The 20,075-nt window shown below is 37.7% G+C and overlaps 1 protein-coding gene across 1 annotated transcript in view; it reads right to left on the bottom strand.

The window, feature by feature from the left end:
- DPP10 (dipeptidyl peptidase like 10) overlaps window positions 1–19,426 on the bottom strand; it is a 1,393,698-nt gene extending 1,374,272 nt beyond the window's left edge. Inside the window, exon 1 of the mRNA XM_047722550.1 lies at window positions 19,135–19,426. Within this exon, the coding sequence (XP_047578506.1) occupies window positions 19,135–19,194 (60 nt within the window). The 5' untranslated portion in view covers window positions 19,195–19,426. The remainder of the gene's footprint in view (window positions 1–19,134) is intronic.
- Between the last annotated feature and the right edge of the window lie 649 nt (window positions 19,427–20,075).

Below are 20,075 nucleotides of genomic sequence, written 5' to 3'. Positions count from 1 at the left end.
CTAATAGGAGTGAGGCACTTCATTAAGAGTCCTCTGTTTACAGACTGTGCCACTCTGGGGGGGGGGGGGGGACAAATGCCTCCTAACTTCATCCAAGCTCACCTGCTGAAAATCCTAAGAAACCCAAATGCTAAATGAGAACTCATTCAGATGAAGCTTTAAACTGATGCGTTTAAAGAGATTGAATAAACTCTTTATGTTACAATCTGGCATGAGCTTTTAATATTAACTACTACATATTTTATAGACTGTATTTGTTGCCAAACACTAAAACAAACATTAATATGCTTTTGCCTCAACTGGTACCATGAATGCTTCCAAAACAGTAGTATAAAAAGCCACATAAAACACAACATAATCATGGAAATCATCTGCATTAAGCTCACATTTGCCATAAAAGTGGCAGTTATTTCTCATCTCCAAACAATTATATCTCAATTACTTACTCTCTGTTAGGGAAAATTTCATCAAAAACTCTCATTTAATTGATGTAAGGATGTATTTTGTTTGGGGAGAAACATAATCTTTAATTTGGATTAATTAAAGGAAGAGACATTCTAAATTAGTGAAAGGTTGATGTCTCCTAGAAAATATGCAGCTCTACTGGCTTCATATACAAAAAGTAACACAAACTAAGCCACAAAATCTACTGTAGAAGAAGAAGGACCAGAAAGAGAACGAGTCTTTAATGAGTAGAGACAAATAATACTCAGTGCTATTTTCCACAAAATGAATCACTTGAAAAAGTTTGTTACATAAGAAGCTTAAATGTACACTCTGTATTATCATGTATACATCTTGAACAGGCTCACTAGTACTTGTTTTTTTAACTGCCTAGTTATAATAGGCACAACTAAATCATTATATTCAGAATTACTGCAGTTTTCGGGCAAATGAGCTTTTTCTTTTTGTAGGAAGGGTGGAGCTTAATTAAATCTAGATAGATCAACAAATATTAAATTATATGCAAAAGATCTATAGCTTGTAGAAAGTCAGTAGTACCCAAAATGTAAGAAAGGACTGATGTTGACTACCATTAAACTTTTTTAAGTCTCCAAAAGCTTAAAAAAATCAGCAACAAAAATTTCAGTGCAAAAGTGTATGTTTTATATTCTTTTTTAAAAAAAATTAAAAAGAATGATTTCAAATGTATTTGGTTGCAGTGCAATGATTTTGGGATACTGTATTTGTTTTCATATCCGGCCCTATTATCATCCTAGCGTATTGCTACTTATAATCAGTAGGAAGGAATGGAAGACATTTTCCTTGCTTTGATACACCTTGGTAGATCAGGAGATGAGAATGACTTTCATCCATTGCATTTTAAGCCCACTAAGGAAAAACCTGTCACTACACAGGCCATGACAGCCAAGCAGTTTCCCCAGGAATGAATGGTGGGGAGGCAAGGTGACAGCAGGATGTGACTTTCTTCACTACAAGTCAAAAACAGAAGAAGAAGAGAAAGAAGGAGGAAGTAGGGGAGAAGGAGAAGGAGAAGAAGAAGAAGAAAGGAAACAGCTTTACTAAAGCAACAGCGTGTTTTTGCACTGTGACATATAAAATGAGAAGATAACTACTAACAAAGATTTTATAGTGAAAATGTAATGTGGGAAGGGCAATGCCTTACAATAAACTAAATGACTATCAAGTGCTATTTAATTTAAATTGCTTTTATCCTTTTGAAGTAAGCTTATTTTGAGACCTCTTGTTATACAGAAGAGATCATTTCCTCCGCAATCCCAAACTGACCCTGTTGGCTCCGCATGTATTAGGAAATGGGAGGGAAGTTCAGGTAAAACAAAAGATAACAAGGTATCATTTACCCAGGTCTCAGAATGTTGTGACTTCAGGCCTTGCAAGCATACTTTACATAGATCTGGGTCTTTCTAGTGCTATGTGAGGTCTACTTATAGAAACTAGTGGTTCTCACCCCTGACACACACAGCGTGTAAGAGATACCACTGGGTAATAAAATCAGTGATGTGGATATTAACAATTAGGTCCCTGGAACAAAATCTGTCCTGGCGTAACAACTAGGTCAGTGGTTACATCACACAATGGTACACGTTTCTTGCTGTATCACAATGTGCAGTTGGCCAACAGAGCAAGGTCATAGCAAAGGTAAGAACATGCATGGTATAGAGAATGGCAACAATTAAGAACCAAATGTCTTTGACAGTCATTCTGCAAACATTCATTTAGCTCTTTCTAAACTGTACTTTCCTTAACATATCTAGAATTAGTAAATGTAGCAGTAGTAGCCGTTTGACTATGCTATTCTCCTCCAAGCTCAACATTAAGAATATAATAAACTATAGGTCTGAAGACACTTATTTAGGTAGACAGGCTAATTATCTGATTTTTATAAAACTTTTTATATCTGAAACAGCAAATATCTGATACAACTTTCAGCCACATTATCACTTCTTTTTGACACTTCAAACACATAAAGCAAGATTCACTCTTTCAGAAATCCTTGGTCCTCTGGAATTATCAGTCAAAAAAAGAGAATGGGAATTCCATGAGAAGCCAAGAAATTCACTTAACCCTGGGTTTTTAATAGGAAGAAAAGTATATCACATTTCTAAATGTCCAATATATGGGCTTTACGGGCTTATTATGGTAAGAATTTGATTCTGATCAGGGTGATTTAGTATGTTATGACAAATTTAATATCATTTTTCCTTGCTGTAGTTATATTTTTATTAATCTATTCATTATAACCCGTTTTCCAATAACACAGAAATGACTATGAAATTGCCAAGATAATCTCCAACACTGAATTTATTTTTATCAATGATCTCTTAAATGCAAAATATGTGGGCAGGGTGGCCCCTAAGAATAAAGTAGTAATAACACTGGAGCTGGTTTTATTTATTGAACATCTTTAAAACTACTTTACATATATCATCTTATTTAATCCCCATGATTCTAATGGAGAGCACTATCACCCCACCTTACAGATAAAGAAATGAGGTGCATAAAAATTTTAAAAACTTGCCTGAGATAATACTGCTAAAAGTGGCAACCTGGGAGAAGAACTGAGGAAGTCTGATTCAAAAGCACACAATTAACAAGTATGCAATATTGCCTCCTGAAATAGATGATTTGCCTTTGGCTGACAAAATATGCATATGTCACAATTTTAAAGTATATCTGCTTTTAAGAAAATGATAATCTCTTTATTTAACAAAGCCAATCTCAAAACATAAAATTTCAGATAATCGTGACAGGTAGAGAGGGGAAATGTGAGTGGCCAAGCTGTGTTTCTCCCACCCTGAGATAATACCTATTTTATGAAAAAGTGAAGAGTTCAAAGTTCCCGGATGAGGAGAGTCTATGAAGAATTTCAAGCGAGATGCTACCAGGATGAGAGTTTAGATTCTCAGGAATGGGGTGCAACTTAGCAAGGTTCTGCCAGGAAAAAACTGTGGCAGAATAACTCAGGCTATCCCAGAAGAGTGATACACAGAGGTAAGATGATGACTCTGGAAAGACCAGGAATGGATGATAAGATGGCCTTTTTGGGTCCCAGTTCCTGTAACTTCCTACCTTGCACATTCGCAAACTTAATGCCCCTGCAGTTTCAGCCTGTCTTACCCCTGAAAATAGATTTCCAACAACACAAAAGAAATATTGTTGAGCTTCTCTCTGGGTTAAGATTTGTGCTGTCTTCTTCAAGTCTTAATAGGCATAAAGAGAGGCGCCTAGGTGGCTCAGGTGGTTAAGGTGTCTGGCTCTTGTTTTTGGCTCAGGTCATGGGCTCAGAGTTGTGGAATTGAGTCCCACATCTGGCTTTGCACTGGGCGTGCAGCCTGCTTAATGAGCACTGGGTGGTTGTATGTAAGTGATGAATCATTGACTTCTACTCCAGAAAACAATATCGCACTGTATGTTCGGTAAAATTAGAAAAGTCTCTCCCTCCCCTTTACCCCTCCTCTTCTCTAAAAATAAATAAACAGGCATAAAGAGATAATGCAGGGGATTTCATCGGTCATTATTTTAATAGGAACATTAACCATTATCAACTTAGGATGGTGATAGTGATGCTGCTTTGGCTGCAGTACAAGTAGGCATGGAAGAGTGGAAATGTAGGAGGGCTAAAGTCCTACCTATTTTGCATTTCCCTTAATATCTAAGGCTTGGAGTTCTGAAAATCACAGGAGAAAAAGCCCTTGGAGGGGAAAGAGATGGAGTAGGAGTGTTATCTCTGGGGCTCAGGTATCCGTTCAGCCATGTGATTTAGTGCTAGACCCCCAGTTCTCTGTCTGAATTCCTCCATTATAAGCCCAAATGATAATTGTTCAATACTCTGAGTGCCTTTAAGTGGCTCAACCATCCTCAGTGTCAGAAAGCTACAAAATAAGAATGGACCACCTTTATTTCCAGTCCCACTTTTCTCTCACCTGTGGCACTGGTCACCAGTTAGTCCAGGCTTCTCAACCGGGGCTATTTTGCTTCCCAGAGAACATATGGCAATGCCAAGAAATTCTTTGGTCACAACTGGGGACAGTGCCCCTGACGGTAGAGGTCTTGGATGGTGCTCAACATCCCACAATACACATGACACCTCTCAACAATGAACAATCTGGTCCAATGGGTCCCTGTTGCCAAGGTTGAGAAATTCCAAGTTAGACCAAGGGAGACCAAATGGATACAGGGAATCTTATTCATTAATTTTTTTTTGACTGACAGAGTTTTGGTGGAAGATACAACAGATCCATTATATCTGGTATCATCTGAACATTTGCAGTTTTTATTTCTTCACCCAAGACTACCCTCCTAGATCTTACTCTTGGTTTATTCCATGAACTCATTTCAAATCTTCAGATCTTCCACCATGATGAAGCTGGTTAGGCTTGAGTAGTTCCACTTCTCCTGTCTCGTCACTCACTCATGGCTTTCTCAGTGCGCCATCAGCAACAGAACTCTCACTCTATGACCATGGTGACCAGGCACAGAGGATACAAACTGCCCTGTGATATTCACTGCTACCTTTGCCCCACTTGGTGCCAGGTTTACATGGTCCCATAGCCTGTTGCCCTTAAATGGCATCTAGGATGTCAGCTGCCTCCTTTGCCCTACTTTGCTGACCAGGAAAAATTCAACCCAGTACTTTAAATGCTCCAAGTAGTTCTCTAGCAGTTACCTTTTCAAAATTGATTGCAATTAAAAAAATTGATTACTATTTATAAAACTACATAGTATAAGCATTACTTCCTCATATACTGCTATCATTAATCCAACCCCACATATTTCTTTCTCCATTTTATCATATCCTATCAATGATATGTATATGTATTTCACAAGATTGTGGTTGACATTCAATAAGGAGCTATCTAAAACTGTTTTGCAAATACTTGGAACACACATGTTTCTGCTGTGGTTGCTATAAATATACTTACTTTGGTTCTATCTAGCCAGGCCCAAATTGCTACAGAGTCCTCTGCTTGGGTCTCTAACATTAAGAAGTCACTAGTCCAAATGGACTTAAAAATCACTGTGCCTCCATACCTGTGTGAACTTGTTCTTGATCCTGAATATCCTGGCTCTATCAGACCCTATGCTATCCTTTGAAATTAGCTTACAGTGTTATATCCCACTTGGTATTCCTATCAGATGCACTTTGTGCATGATACTGTTTCTCTTGCCTCACTGAAACCCTGGGTTTCTGGTGCTGGTATTTCCAGGTGGGCCCCATCCATCAGCGAACCATGTGAAAATGTGAGACACTGCAAAGGCAAATCTGGAAGCATGCAACCAGTGCCTGGAGAATCAAGTGCCTGCATGTGTTAGAAGGAAGGTCCCTTAAGGTGGGTATTTTCCCTGTGGTCTAATAAAAGGGACCTCAACTGTGGAGTCAACACAGGGCTGGGTAGGAGGCCCAGATCTTCCCCTTCTTCACTCAAACCATAAACCCCTTAATATCTTGTGATAGAATAAGAATTGTGTCTGCCCTGCACTGTTAAAAGAGATACTGAATCCAGACAGCCTCACCAAGATCATCTATTTAAGTGCTGGTTCCCACTTCTTTCCTTAGTAGGGAAGTGGTAAAAAATAAATGAATTTGTTGGTATGAGAATTTCTGGCACAGAACAGGTGCTAAGAAGATATTTTCTACTTATGTTAATTTTTCATTCTTAAAAATAATAAATTCTTCACATTTGAAATTACTTTCATGCCTTTTCAGTTAAACTCTAATGAAAGAAGTTAGCAATAAGTCAACTGCAGTTATATTTACATTTTTAAAACCCAGCTCTCATACTGTCTGTCTGTCTCTCTCTCACACACATACATACACACACGCCCCCACACACACTGAGGGAAGAAAATCCTTTGAAAAAACCAAGAACATATCTGGCTTTCTTTCACATACTTGTGTCTTCTGCCAGAATAAGAGCTGTGTGACTATATACCAAATGAAAGAATATATTAATATGAAGGATAACCTGAAGCAGGAACATAGTCCCCACATAGGATGGGCTTCACTTACTTATTCATTCATTCATTCATTCAGCAAGCCCTTTTTGAGCATTCATTCCATAAGGACAGCATTAGACATTAAAATAGCAATGACAAATGAGATACTGCCTTTGCCTCAAGAAGCCTGTAGTTTGCTGTGGGTGGAATGTACAGTGGAAAGTGAATAAGAAAGAAGAAGGTGGAGAAAGAAGATTAAAAAGATAAATATATATAAAACCAAGGGTGTGTTGCTGTCCCAGGGAAGCACAATGCGAGGAGTCTTCCTGGGGCTGGAAAAAAGGGAATGAGGAGAGAAGAGAGGAAAGATTTAGAAAGGAGGTGAATTCCTATGAAGTGAATCCAAACCAGGGAAGAAAAAGGAGAGACACAGGGCATTCCTCTGGAAGATGACGGGAGGCTTAACATGGGAAGGGATCTGGACAACAGAACCTGACAGTTCCTTTGAGTGGTTGGGAACATCAACATAGGAGCCAGGAAATCCGAGCTATCAGCTTGAGTTTTGTAGCAACTTGTCTGGGTTTAAGTAGGAGTCCCACCATTTCAGTCTGAGAGCTTGGGCAAATTAATATCCTCACTTATAAAACAACAACCCCTTCTCTGATAAGTCTTTGTGGACTTAAAAGCAGCTAGAATCGCATGTATTGTGGGGTGTGGGCACTTACCAGGGATATAGAAGAGATAATGATGGTGATGATGATGATGATCACGGGGGTACTGTTCCCTTTCTTACATGGATGCTTCTACACATTCCACCATCTGGAATGCCCTTATCCCCAAATTCTTCACCAAAAGCACGACTGTTTGCCCATCAATTCTCGGTTCAAATGTCCTTCCCTTCAGCAAGTTGGAGTAAGGTGCCCCTTCTCTGATCTACCAGAGCACATTCACACTCTATTTGCACTAATGACTTAGTTTTTCTTGTCCTCCTCCTTCACCCCAGGCAAAGAGAGAGGAGAAAGGAAGCTAGACTATATGCTTCCTAAAGACTGGCTCTGTGTCTTATGCCTTTTGGTATCTTCACCTACACAACATAGTATTTATTGTGTATTCAATAAGTATTTGTTGAAATAACACACTGTTGGGAATAGAATTGGAAACTAGACTACAGAACCGTTCTTTCATAAAATAAAACCCTGAACAAATCAGAATTCTGATAGGAAATATAACAAATATCAAAGCCTTCAGGGAGCAAAAAGCACTTTATTCCTGACTTAGAGACTTTGAGAGCAGCCCAATCCGCATAATGCAAGATACTTACCACCTCTGGCTAGGAGCCTCTGCAGCACTGACACAGGGGTGACCCCACCAAGATGAGCAGTATGCATCAGAGAAGACCTGAGTTGGAACCAGAAAGGTGCTATGAGAAGTGACAAGAAAAAAAGAGTAACTCTGGGAATGGGAACATCAAGCAAAGAAACCCTCATCTGGCAAAGAGCTATTTCAGAGTCAGAAAGGGGACCACACTGGTTGGAGAAGAGTCATGGGGTGGAGCAGGAGCAGAGACAATGGGAGACTGTACAGTCAGAGGGAAGAACAGGTGCCAAATAATGCAGGGTCATCAGGGTAAGGTGAAGGCTTTGGGGTTGTTTTCTAAAAGCAATGTTAAGGTTTAAACCAGGTGTACAAAGTAACTGAAGTTTAAAATCACCACTTGGCTGTTGAGTGGAGAATGAATTGTGATAAAGCATCCTAACAACTTTAGCATCCTAAAGTTGTTGCCATAATTCAGGTAGGTGTGCACAGAATTTGGGTGACAGGGGTGGAGGTGGATATGGAGGTAAGAATGAAGATACATTAGGAGGTAGAATGGGCAGGATTTTCTGAGAGACTGGCTGAGGAAGAGAAGAAAGATGAATCTTGGCAGAAACCACACTGGCTTGAGTCTGAAAAGAAGATACTGGTATTATTTAATGAAGTGAGTAGGCAGCAAGGATCAAAAGTCTTGATGATAATATAGTATGTTTATAGTGTCTACTGGACATCTAAATGACAATACTCAGTACAGAGCAGCATCTAAAAATAGAAGGAGAGGGAGAGGTCTGGGTAGGAGACACAGTCTGTTGGTATTCAACATCTGGTAATTAAATCTATGGTATTTATCAACACCACTCAGCTGGAAGTTACAACCAGATGTCCTGACCCCCCTAAAAATATTTTTGGTGGGATCCTGTATCTTCTATCATCTCCCCATTAAACATCCCTCTGGGTTCTTTCTTTGGGAAGGGGAGTAAGGCTTTGCTCTGGTATGCTGTTAGGTGACGCATGCCCTCTCCAGTTACCACAATTTCAATTTACATCTAGCTGTAATATTTATGTTACCTCTTAACCTCTGAGGCATTCAGTGTTTAAATGCTCCTGAGGACTTCAGAGTTCCAAGTCACTAGAGGTGCCAGGGAAGAGATCACTGTGATAGTCCCTGAGCAACCTTAATTATTTGATGGAGAGTATCACTATCCTTTGACTTCATCATCCCCAAACTCATCATCCCCCAAAAGAAAAAAAGCCCAAAGATATGTATAACAAGCAAACAAACAAAAAACCCCAAGCATATGACAATACAAAGCAAAATCAACTGAACACAGAGTCATCTGGTATCAAAGGAGAAAAGCCTGCCTGAAAAGATAATATTGTGATCCTCTCTTCTTGTCCTTTCATTCTAAAGTCAAGACAAGGTCTCTGCTATGAGGCAATCAGAGACAATATTGTATTTGATCTTGTTACATCATTGTTGACGCAGTGCTCAGACCATGGCACTGCCTGTCTTTCATAGTGTGCTGTGTATTAAATGTCCATCAAAGATCACGGTGGTACATCCTTTTGGTTTTCTCCCTCCAAACCACCCAACCTTGACTGCTTCTAAGAGAACCCCATGTTTATTTGGATAACCCCCTCCCTGCTTTCTACATGTGTGTGTTCAACTATAATGAACAGAAAATACATGTAAGATTTAATTCTAGGCAACAAGAGTTGAGAAAAACTCTGTGCGGAACTCCTAAAATGAAACTCAAGAGAGAAACTTCTCTTTGTCCACAGAACACTTTCAGGTGTCATTTCTGCAGGTCAGTTGTGAAACAAGAGCAGCCATGTAATGACCATGACAGAAGCTAGTCTGAGAGAGACAAAGAACGGTTCAAATTGCCTGGGTCCTAGGTCATGCTTTTGGCCACTGAGTTAACTGACTCGAAGTGCTCTTTTTGTGAAATTATCATTTTTTTCTGATTCCTTTAACCAGCTCAGCTAGAATTTTCTGTTATTTTGTGAGGCATGTGTATATGGGAGGGGGTTCTTGTTAAAAGGTTGCTTTTCACCTACTTTCCGTTTTTAAACTTTATTTTTTTAGTAATCTCTAACACCCAATGTGAGGCATGAACATATGACCCCAAGATCAAGAGTCGAACACTCTTTCAACTGAGCCAGACAGGCTCCTGTATTTTCTCTTTTTAATCCTCAGCTTTCTTGTCTGCAAAATAAAAGTCTAGCATAAAGTATGTCTATGAAACATTTAAAATTCTATGGTTGCAGAACTGTTGTACATCAAGTGTACTTTAATATTTTCTGTCTCCTCTGAAAGATGCTGTGAGATACTGAGGGAGATGCTTGGAACTAATCCTCCAAGAAACCCAAAGCATCTGTATCAAAAACAACACATGGCTTATGTAATTAGGAGACTAGGAAAGGGAGAACTTCCTCACCTCTACATCCGAAATTTCCAGGCATATTTGGTGCTTAAATCCAACGCCACTAACAGAGGTCAGTCATGTGGCACTGGTATTGCTCAAAAGACAATTAGCAACCAATACGTCAGGAAAATGGTTATCCAGATATTAAGGAGGAAAATTTTGGTATGGCGCAATGATTGTCATTAGTCAAACAAGATTCTTTTGGATTAAAATGGTACCACTAAATTAGAGCCTTTAAAGACCAGCTATTATTAGCATTCATGAAAGTGGGTGGTATAAAATCAAGCTTTTGAAAAACCTTTTGTTCTTATTAAGATACACCTTCAGTAACATCTGTCTGGCTAATAATATCTCAGACAGTACTTGGATCATCCTAAAAGATGGACTAGGAGCACGTGACCATTTTTTATTTCAAGCTAAAGACACAAACCTTAAGAGTGCTTCCCAGGGCCATAGAACTGGATCCCAAATTTAGATCCTGTCTTTGTACTTCTTGGTTTTAAGCTCTTTCCTCAGAGTACAGCCAAATTCTGAAAGACAATACAAAGTCCAGATCCTACCTGTACTTGCAGACTCATTCCTCACCCCTCCTGATCACCTGTACCTATAACATAGTCACACTCAACTAATAAATGTTTCAGGACAGTTACCTTGCCTTGTTTCTTCATCCTTTGCACATGTTTTCCCTGTGTCTGAAATATTCTCATCCCCTCTCTTTATTAATCCAACCTCTATACAGCATCTGCTTTGAGCTTTGTAAATGCCTCCCCCCAAACCTTATATTTACTCCTCCAAGCATTCATCATTATGTACTGTAATAGTATTTGTTTGCATCCTGGGCTATGCTCCCTAAAAGCAAGCAACATAGCTCTATTCATATTTGAATCTTCTTTCAGTAAATGTTAAATGACTGAAACAATGAGTGAGTGAGTCCAAGCTTCTATCCATCATGCCATGTGCGCTCACTCATCAACCAAAGTCAACATTGCTGGACTCCATTTTATTTCCTTCAGAGGATATATATATAAAGGAACAATTTTACTACAGCTGCCCTTCCTTGGTCAAGAATACATGCCTTGCATAGTTTCTCTACCCTAATTCTTTTACTGTCTCAAAAACAATTATTCAAGTAAAGGGCCCATCTCATTAAATACAGTAAGTACTCTGATGCTATTTACTTTCCATTAAAATAAAGTGGAGTCCATTTTTCTTAGGGCAAAATCCTGGAAGCCAGAGTTGTGAAAAGTGGTGTTTTTAAATCCAACAGCAGTGATTCATCTTGGGAATTAAGGTTTCTGATGAGAAAGAGCCTCACTAAAGGGCCAGAGCCAACAGTTCCCCAATAGGGTCTCATCCATTACAGTCAGCATCGACTTGGATCTGCTATGCTAACTTAGGTTCCAAAACAGAGGGGCAAAGATTGTCTCTATTAGTACAGACTTTCCCGAACCCTAATATAAAAGACACTTATAATGCAAAACCTATTTTTGACTTACAGAAGCCACTCTTCCTCAAGGGGATTAGCATATCTGTTGTCACAATCCTTAAGGCCCATGTGTCATCTCTCCAAATGTTGTTTGTGTACTTTAAGTAAAATGTTCAGTTTGGCTTAGGTCAAGGAGGACTAGTATGTCTCTGAACCCAAAAGTCAGACTGCATCTCTTGGGAAGACTAAGGAGTTTATAGCCCCCTTTGTTCTTTCACTCAAAGAGTCTTAACTGAATGCCTGCTATTCACTAGATATTGAGCTAGGCACTAGAATCACCAAAAGTAAAAGACAGAGGCCCTTTAAGAGTTAGCAGAAAGACTTACATAGAAGCAAATAATTACAACTCAGTATGCACCAAGGAGATTACGCAAGAACATAGGTGACTAGTTGAGATCCTTACTACTGCCCAAGGGAATCAGAGAACTGAGAAAACTCTGTGATTTGAAGTAAAAAATAGGAGGTTATTAAAAGGACAATTGGGTGGAAGGGCAGATAAAGCAAAGGAAACAATGAGTCCAGAATTAGCAGAAACGCTATATACATAGTATGAGAAAATTTCTCCTCAATTCGTTGACCAATGCAGCTACTCTCGATACCTTCCATTTTTGTATTTAAGCACTGGGATGAGTAACTGCATTTTTTATTGAATTAATCAGTCCTTTAGATAGCATTTAAACTCAATATTCTTCTTCCCCTACCTTCCTGGTACAGATCCATGATGAGATCTTGCAGATGTTACTACAATATTAGAAGATACTTTTCAGCTCCCTGGTGACTTCAAAATGAGTTTTTATCATCATTATAGTTAATAATAATTGCAAATAAAATTCTTAGCTTTTATGTCATAAAAATTGATTCTCACTATACAGTTCTCTATGAAAATGTCATATCCCTTAAAAATTGCTACTAGAACAAATTATAATACAAAGCACTTACATAGCATTTTTGTTTGGGGAGATAATTTAAGTTTATTGCCCTTCTGTTAGTGGGAAGAAAAGCCTGAACAGGGTTAATTGCCTTCCCCAAGGCCACATGATCCATTGTGGTACACAGAGAATAGGATTTCAAATTAAGGATGACCCTCCAAAGGAAAACCTATCCAATCCGCCCTAAGCCCTCTTGAAGGTAGTGGGGTAGGCTTCATGCATTTGATCTTTCTTCCCAATCCTAACTGTAAAAAAAATAAATAAATAAAAATAAAAATAACATAAAGCTCTATGAAAAATTTCCAAGAGATAAGCCTGTTCAGAAGGTAAATGTCCAGCTTGAATCTAATTCCGCTAGTGTAACACCATGCTATGGCTGTCCAGGGGAGGTCAGGTTTAAAAATGATTAATTTTGTTTCCATTGTGTTATACGGCTTCTAATCGTATCCTACCAACCTGGAGCATATCCAAGGGCTAAAGAACATTAATAAATGAGAGGAGGAAGGTTAGGGAAATATTCCTGGCTACCACTGTTTTGCCGAGTTTCAGATGAAGCTGGCAAGAAGGGAGAAACTTTTCCAACATACTCTCTACATAATGTGACTATCTCCCTGGTTACCAAAAGGTGCTGATTATCAGATGGCCTCAAACCAAGTCAGAGAACGGAACCATAGGAAGCCAAACAAAATGTCCATACATTTCCTTTAAAGAAATATGCTGTGAATTTAAAAGACAGAGTGAGGTTTCCAACCATATTACCAATTAAACAAGATCAGAAATATTTATTTAGCTCACTTTAGAGCTGAGAGACCTTACCAGTCACTTAATAATCCACAAATGCATATTCAAAGTCTACTGTGTGAAGGGCTTTGTATTAAGAAAGCCCTGTGAGGGATAAAAGAGATAGACCTGAAGAGATCTCAACTCTCACAGAATGCTTGTTATTAAACAATCCTATGTATCTTCTGAAGTTGTTCAGACTCCATCCATGATACATAAATACAGATAATTCTTACAAGCGGACTACAGAACAATTTTGTTTTATTTTGTAATTCTCTAGCTTAGGGTTACTGAAGCCTAAGTAGTCAATCACCCAGAGGGCTTGTGAAAACACAGGTTGCTGGTTCCTACCCCTAGAGTTTCTAACAGACAAGGTCTGATTAAAGCCCAAGAATTTGCATTTCTAACAAGTTCACAGGGGATGTTGATGCTGCTGGCCCAGGGACCACATTTTTAGAAGCACCACTTTATCTTATATAGAAATACAGCATCTTATCCCTGCTATATTTGTAAAATCATGCCTTTTCAGTGAAAATTAGTGATTTGTCATCACAAAGTTGTCATCAGGAATGTCTTTACTGCCTGACCAAAACAAGAATTTCCAGAAAATTATTAACACCTGTTTTTTCCAAGAAGCAAATGAAGTAATACTAAGTATTTTCTGAAATCGTTGCAATTTACCTAGAAATGCATTATACAACAATACCTCTTTGAGGTAAAACTTGCTATTCAAACACTAAATATCAAGTTAAAGAAAAGAAACTATTTTATTAAGAAAAAAGTGAGTAAAACAAAAGTAGCCAAATGTATTACATTGTCACTCTTTACTAAAAAAATAAAATAAAAACATTTAATGCTTCCTTTAAAAACAGTATGATTTATAGTCATTTGAAATAAAATTATCCTCTAGTCTTTTAAATTGTAAATACTTGGCATAAATGCAAACTGTAAATGACAATAAATTGGTCATCAGCAGAATTTCTAACTTGTGGTCCTATTCATGTTTATCACAGGCTGTGATTTTTGTTTTAACCTTATGAGGAAGCTGTGTCAGAATAATTAAAAGGATGTAGACCATTTCCAAGAGAGAGAAAACAATTCTTCCACACACAATATTCCTCACTCTATTTTTTGTAAGTCTTCTCTTTTGGCTTCAAATATCTCTACTTAAAAGAATGGCCTATTCTCCTAATGTTGAAGAAAAATCTGTACCTTGCCAAATGGAACTGTAGGGTTTACTGAATACAGATGATAACTCTTTCTTGAGTGTGTCTGAGTCTGTGTTGAGATCATAACGTAATAAAATTCCTTTCTTTTTTTTCCTTACGACTAAAGTCCTTAGGCTGAAGACCAAGGAGACTCTCTGAGACAAAATACAGTATAGAAGCATATTATAATGTTTGCTTTTAGAATTTCATGTAAGAGTGAAATTGGGGGCCAGTACATTTTGCACATTGTAATGACATAAAGAGGTGGAGTTTTTCTTATATACTCTCTATATTTCTAAATTTTTATAGATGTAATTATGAAATACTCTTTAAGACTAAATGCAACACCATGTGAAATACAGACCTGGTGCCCATCCTATAAGCTGGGAGTGTGGAATTACCAACCAGTAAAAATTGGGGCCACCTGGTACATTTCCAAACCAGTGTCACCACACCAACTCATCACATTGTCATATCCAAAATACCAACTGGTAAGACAGAAATCATTTTTTATGACCATAGCTTCAAGCCTACAGATTTAATAAAATAGAATGCACACATGAGAAGATTTTCACTCTCTTTTACTTCCTAATTTTATCTCCTGTTTCATACACAACAATTTTGGATGGGGCTCTGGATTAGAGGTGGTAAGGGGAAAATGTCTGTATTTGCATAACACTTTAATATTACAATATAAAAGGCTGTCAAAATTGTCATGAAACATATTTGCTCATAGAGGATCTACTCTGAAGACCATGAAAATCTTAAACACACCTTCAAATATGTTTTGTAAAAAGTTGTAGCTACTCCTCCAGTAGAAGGTACTTCTGGGATCATTTTTTACAAAGAACACAAGGAACCTGAGTGTGAAGGTAGTGACAGAATAACCCAGGCAGGCCTTAAAAGGGGGAAGGGAAATAGACTAACATGAAAGGGTCACTAGATGGGAAAGGGAAAGAAATACTGTGTACCATAGTTTGGAGTTTCCATTATAAAATAAAATACATAGATTCCTGATCCAGGAATCACCAATCCTGAGGATTCACACACAACTTCCAACTTCAAAGAAAGGATGAAGGATGGACAATTCTTCTACTACCCTTAAACATACATGGGTGCTAGATTTCTACTAAAATATGAAAGAAGGAAAAAAATTCTCATTTTTTTAGGTAAAGTTCTAAATTTGTAATTCCACTGGGGGAAAAAAAAGTAAACCAAGTTCAGAGATGTGACTGGAAGATTTAATTTGCTTTCAGTTTAGCCAAGAGAAGATAAAGCCAAGTTTGTTGCCCAAAATGGGGAAAATTTTTCAGAAATGAAGTTTATAATAAGCCAAGATTAGATCTGTATTTAGCATTCCCAGATTGTCCCTGAAACTTTCCATTACAGATCTCAGAGTAAAAGATCCTTTTTTTAGAATGCTGCTACCTTGACGGTAAGATTTGTAATCATTTCAAGAAAAGCTTTATTGCTTTTCAAGCTCTGAAATGGAAGCGGATTTTATGAGTGCATTGCATTCAACATTTCCTCCAAAGTGATCAGAAAACACACCTGACACCTTTATTTGACTTCCGTTGCTCTGTTCTGTCTTATCAGTTTTGACTATAGGAACATACCTGTTCAAGTACATCAGGAGAAATGTGTCAGGGACTGGTTGAGCTGGAGAATGGCCAGAATGACAAAAACAAATGTCAAGCAATCTGAATAATCTTGACCACTTTATTCCATTATGAGTCCTCCCAACCCCTCCTTCTTCAGTTCTGCCACCACCATGACCACAAACAGCCTTCACTGATAATAGTCGCTAAATTTGACTCACTGCAGAGATCATCACTTTTTAAACTTCAGGTGGGGAAAAGACACACAAACACACCTGTTCTTTCTCTCCCCACATATTTTGGCCTTTAAAGCTATTTTTAGCCAAAGCAATTCATTTTTGTTCATTCTCATTGCATTCTTTTTAGCAGTAGTTAAACTGTCAAGAGAAGGAATAGCCAATATTTACTACATTGGCAATGGTGGGGAACAATTCCCTAGAGGATTATTACACTGAAGTATGGGGGGAAGTCCCTGGAGGTTTTAGACTTTTTAAAATGGAGCAATTTACAACTTACTAAGTATCTGGATATTTCTGAAGCCCCAAAGTGGGTCACTTATCATTATCTGCAGGCCAATCAGCTTTCGTAAGGGAGTTTTGTTTGAAGTTTTCAAATAGTAACTTTAAGAGTGAGGGGGAAATTAACTCTAAAAAAATCATGCTTGAAAACAAGATAGATTCCAAAAATGCAAAAAGTCTTTTCAGCTCCAGTATCTAATAGCTTTCCCAAAACCTCTCATCTTAGGGTTTTTCCTTAGGTTGTTACTGCATTTTGTTCATAGGCTAATGCATTACCTAAATATAGATAGCCATTTTTAGTATAAATTCCAAAAGCCATAAATGTTTCATAATTGAGCACATAATCTGAAGTAAGAGAGCTTTTCCACTCATCCCCTTTTACTGTTGCAAATTGGAAAATACTCAAGTAATTACTCCCTTAATAGTTCACTGCTTGCAACTTTACATACTTTATGAACATCACAAGCATCTTTTGCTCCCCGGAGCAATATGGAAGGGGGAGGGGAGCATAAAAGAACTTAACTTGTACAATTAACCAAATCATCCATTGCCTTGATGCAAGATTTCTTCATTAAGCCATTAATATAATACATTGCTAAGTGGTGGGTTGTCCAATTTTTATGATGCCTTTCATTTCAATTCAATGGCTGCAGTTAGAATGAAAAAAAAAAAAAAAAAAACCAGCATCTGCAAGATCAGCAAGATGATGCAAAACCCTTACACTAGAAACATTTTTTTCTGCCTCCACAATTTGTCTGAGGGCAGTCAATGCCAGAGTACCAATAAGGGAAATGATTGTTTAAGTCCCAGAAAGTAGCATTCATTTGTCCTTACCTAATAAATAAAAGGGCAAGTAAAACATTTGATTCCTATGACCTCAAACACTTAAACAGAAAACCACTGGTCATTTTATGGTTTTCTAAACATACTCAAAGGTAGACAGCCAGTTTGTAATTCTATCCCACTTTACCCTACAGTGCATATTTTTGACCAGAGTTTATATATCACAATGTGGAGTGTCATGTATGTACTTTTTAGTCATTGTTCAGTGATGGTATGCTTACTTAAATGACAGATGTGGGAATCTAACATGCACACAAAAAACTTATATCTAAAGCATAGCATTTTACTTCTAAAGTTGGACATGGTACAAAAAATTCAATGCTCAGAAAGATGTTGCTTATGCCATTAGAGATAGTGTAAATTATCTCAATTTAAATTTTTTATTATTTAACTTTATGAATTTATATATGATGAAAGTATAATTACATATCATATGATACATCCTGGATACCTCATTGCTTTTAAAAGTAACTGCAGATAAATGGAGTTCAGTTTATGGTCTATTTATAACTGAAAGACTGACCAAGGGTAGGTAAGTTCACAAGAAAAAACTTACTGCTACAAATTACATGTTTAAATTATAGTCTATGCAGTATTTTCAAAGGCCTGAGATATAAAACAAAAGTAATATAATCATAAAAATCCAGTCATGTCAAATTTTAGAATCTCAATAAAAGATATGCAATTGTATATGAATTAGAGATTGCAGTAAGTAAAAATGATCAATCAGGTTATCAGTTTTTTCTATAAAAGAGTTCCAGAGGATCCCATCACTTCCCCCCAGGATGCAAAATATCCACACAGATGAACTTCAAGATAAAATAAATCCTCCATTGGGTTATTATAAGTCTGGTTATTTATAAGTCTTCATGTAAGTAAGAACATCAAAATAAGAACAAAGAGGATAGCATAAACATTACTTAAAACTAAAACAGAACAGTCAAATTCTGAGCTTGGTCCTTTTCTTTTAACCATATCAGACAAGTCTCAAATTTAAAACAAGCACTTGTATTAAAGAGCACCCCCCAATCACCTCACTGGCTTTGAGTTACATGACGGCATATATAAGAGCATACGTTTGTATACTCCCTCTGTAGACTTTTAAACACTCTCACTATAGTTGCTTTAGTATAACCAACAGTTTAACACTCATAATGATGAATATGCTTTTCTTTGGAAAGGATATGAAGTCCCAAATCCATACGGCAATGAAAGGCTGTTATGAAATTTGTATTCAATTTAATATTATCTGTTTCCAGCAGTTTGCAAATTCTTCACCGGTTTCATTAAGAAAACTGACATGGAATAAAAACTCCTCTAAAAGCTTAAAGCTCACTAAACTTTCTTCCTGAAATATACCACTGACAGATTCTCAGTCAAAAAAGTAAAAGTCATCAAGGTAAAAGAATTAAGTGAAAACTACTCTCTCCAGTTTATACACACATGCAAACAGAACCAAACTCTTCACTGAGATCCAACATTTAATTCAAACTCAAAGCAACGAGATATCTTTACTGTCAGTGCCCTGCCATACCTACACCCGTGTGTTCGGTAGACAAATGAAGATACTTATGCAGAAACAGAGGGAAGAAGGAAACCTGGGTCCTACCTTGACTGTTTTGGAGGGTTGACACTTGATGTGATGGGAAACGCTGGCCGTTTGGTTCATGTTTCAGGACCCTGGACAGCACACGATCCTAGGTGGAGTTCCACAAGGAACTGGAGAGCAAGTCTCTTCTACTGGACTTGAGCAGGGGCTGCTGCTGTTGCTGTTGCTAGTGCTCTTGCTCCTGCTTCTGCTGCCGCTGCTGCTTTCTCACTCCGAAGGCTGAAACACTGTCAGATTGGAGGGATCTGTATCTCAGCCCTAAATAAAGCATTCATTTGGTTCATCAGTCTCAAAGCTCTTGACAAAATAGAAAGCTTGATGAAATAGAAAGCTACAGACTGTTTCAGTTCACTTGTACCGTACCTTTTCAGTACTGAGATGTGACAGCTTCACAGTACAGCCAATGATCTTGGCTCTCATTCTCCTTTCAAAGGGACGAATACCAGAAAACATACAGAGATCAATTGCAGTACCACAGTTTAAAGGGACACTCTCAACTCCCTTGCTTCTAATCAGTTTATACTTTTTTTTTTTTTTTTTGTGCAAAAGAAATCTCTCTCTCTCTCTCTCTCTCTCTCTCTGCTGGATTTTTCTTTACCATAGTCCATCCTCATTCTGATAATAAATTTTGTTTCTTCCTGGATAGTGTTTGCAGTCAAAACAGCAGTAAATGCTGGGGAAGGACCTGTTGCCTGGTTTAAAACTGCAGATTTTTACGTAGTATGGCAAAGGATTTACATTCTCAATGGATATTTAAGAAATGCTGCAGTGACAGCCAGCTAAGATACCAATTCTTCTGTAAACTGTGAGAAAGCTTATGGTATATAAAAAAAGTTTTCAAATACAATAGTTACTAGATGTTGCATCAAAACAAGAAATCATTTCCTTTTTTTTTTCTTTTCTTATTTTTAATCACCTTTTCCCTCGAGGTCATTTTTTAA

This window comes from Lutra lutra, chromosome 3 (genome assembly GCF_902655055.1).
Source record: "Lutra lutra chromosome 3, mLutLut1.2, whole genome shotgun sequence".
Classification (NCBI taxonomy): Eukaryota; Metazoa; Chordata; class Mammalia; order Carnivora; family Mustelidae; genus Lutra; species Lutra lutra.
Note: the sequence above shows the minus strand (reverse complement) of the source record. Positions and strands in the feature narration are given on the sequence as shown.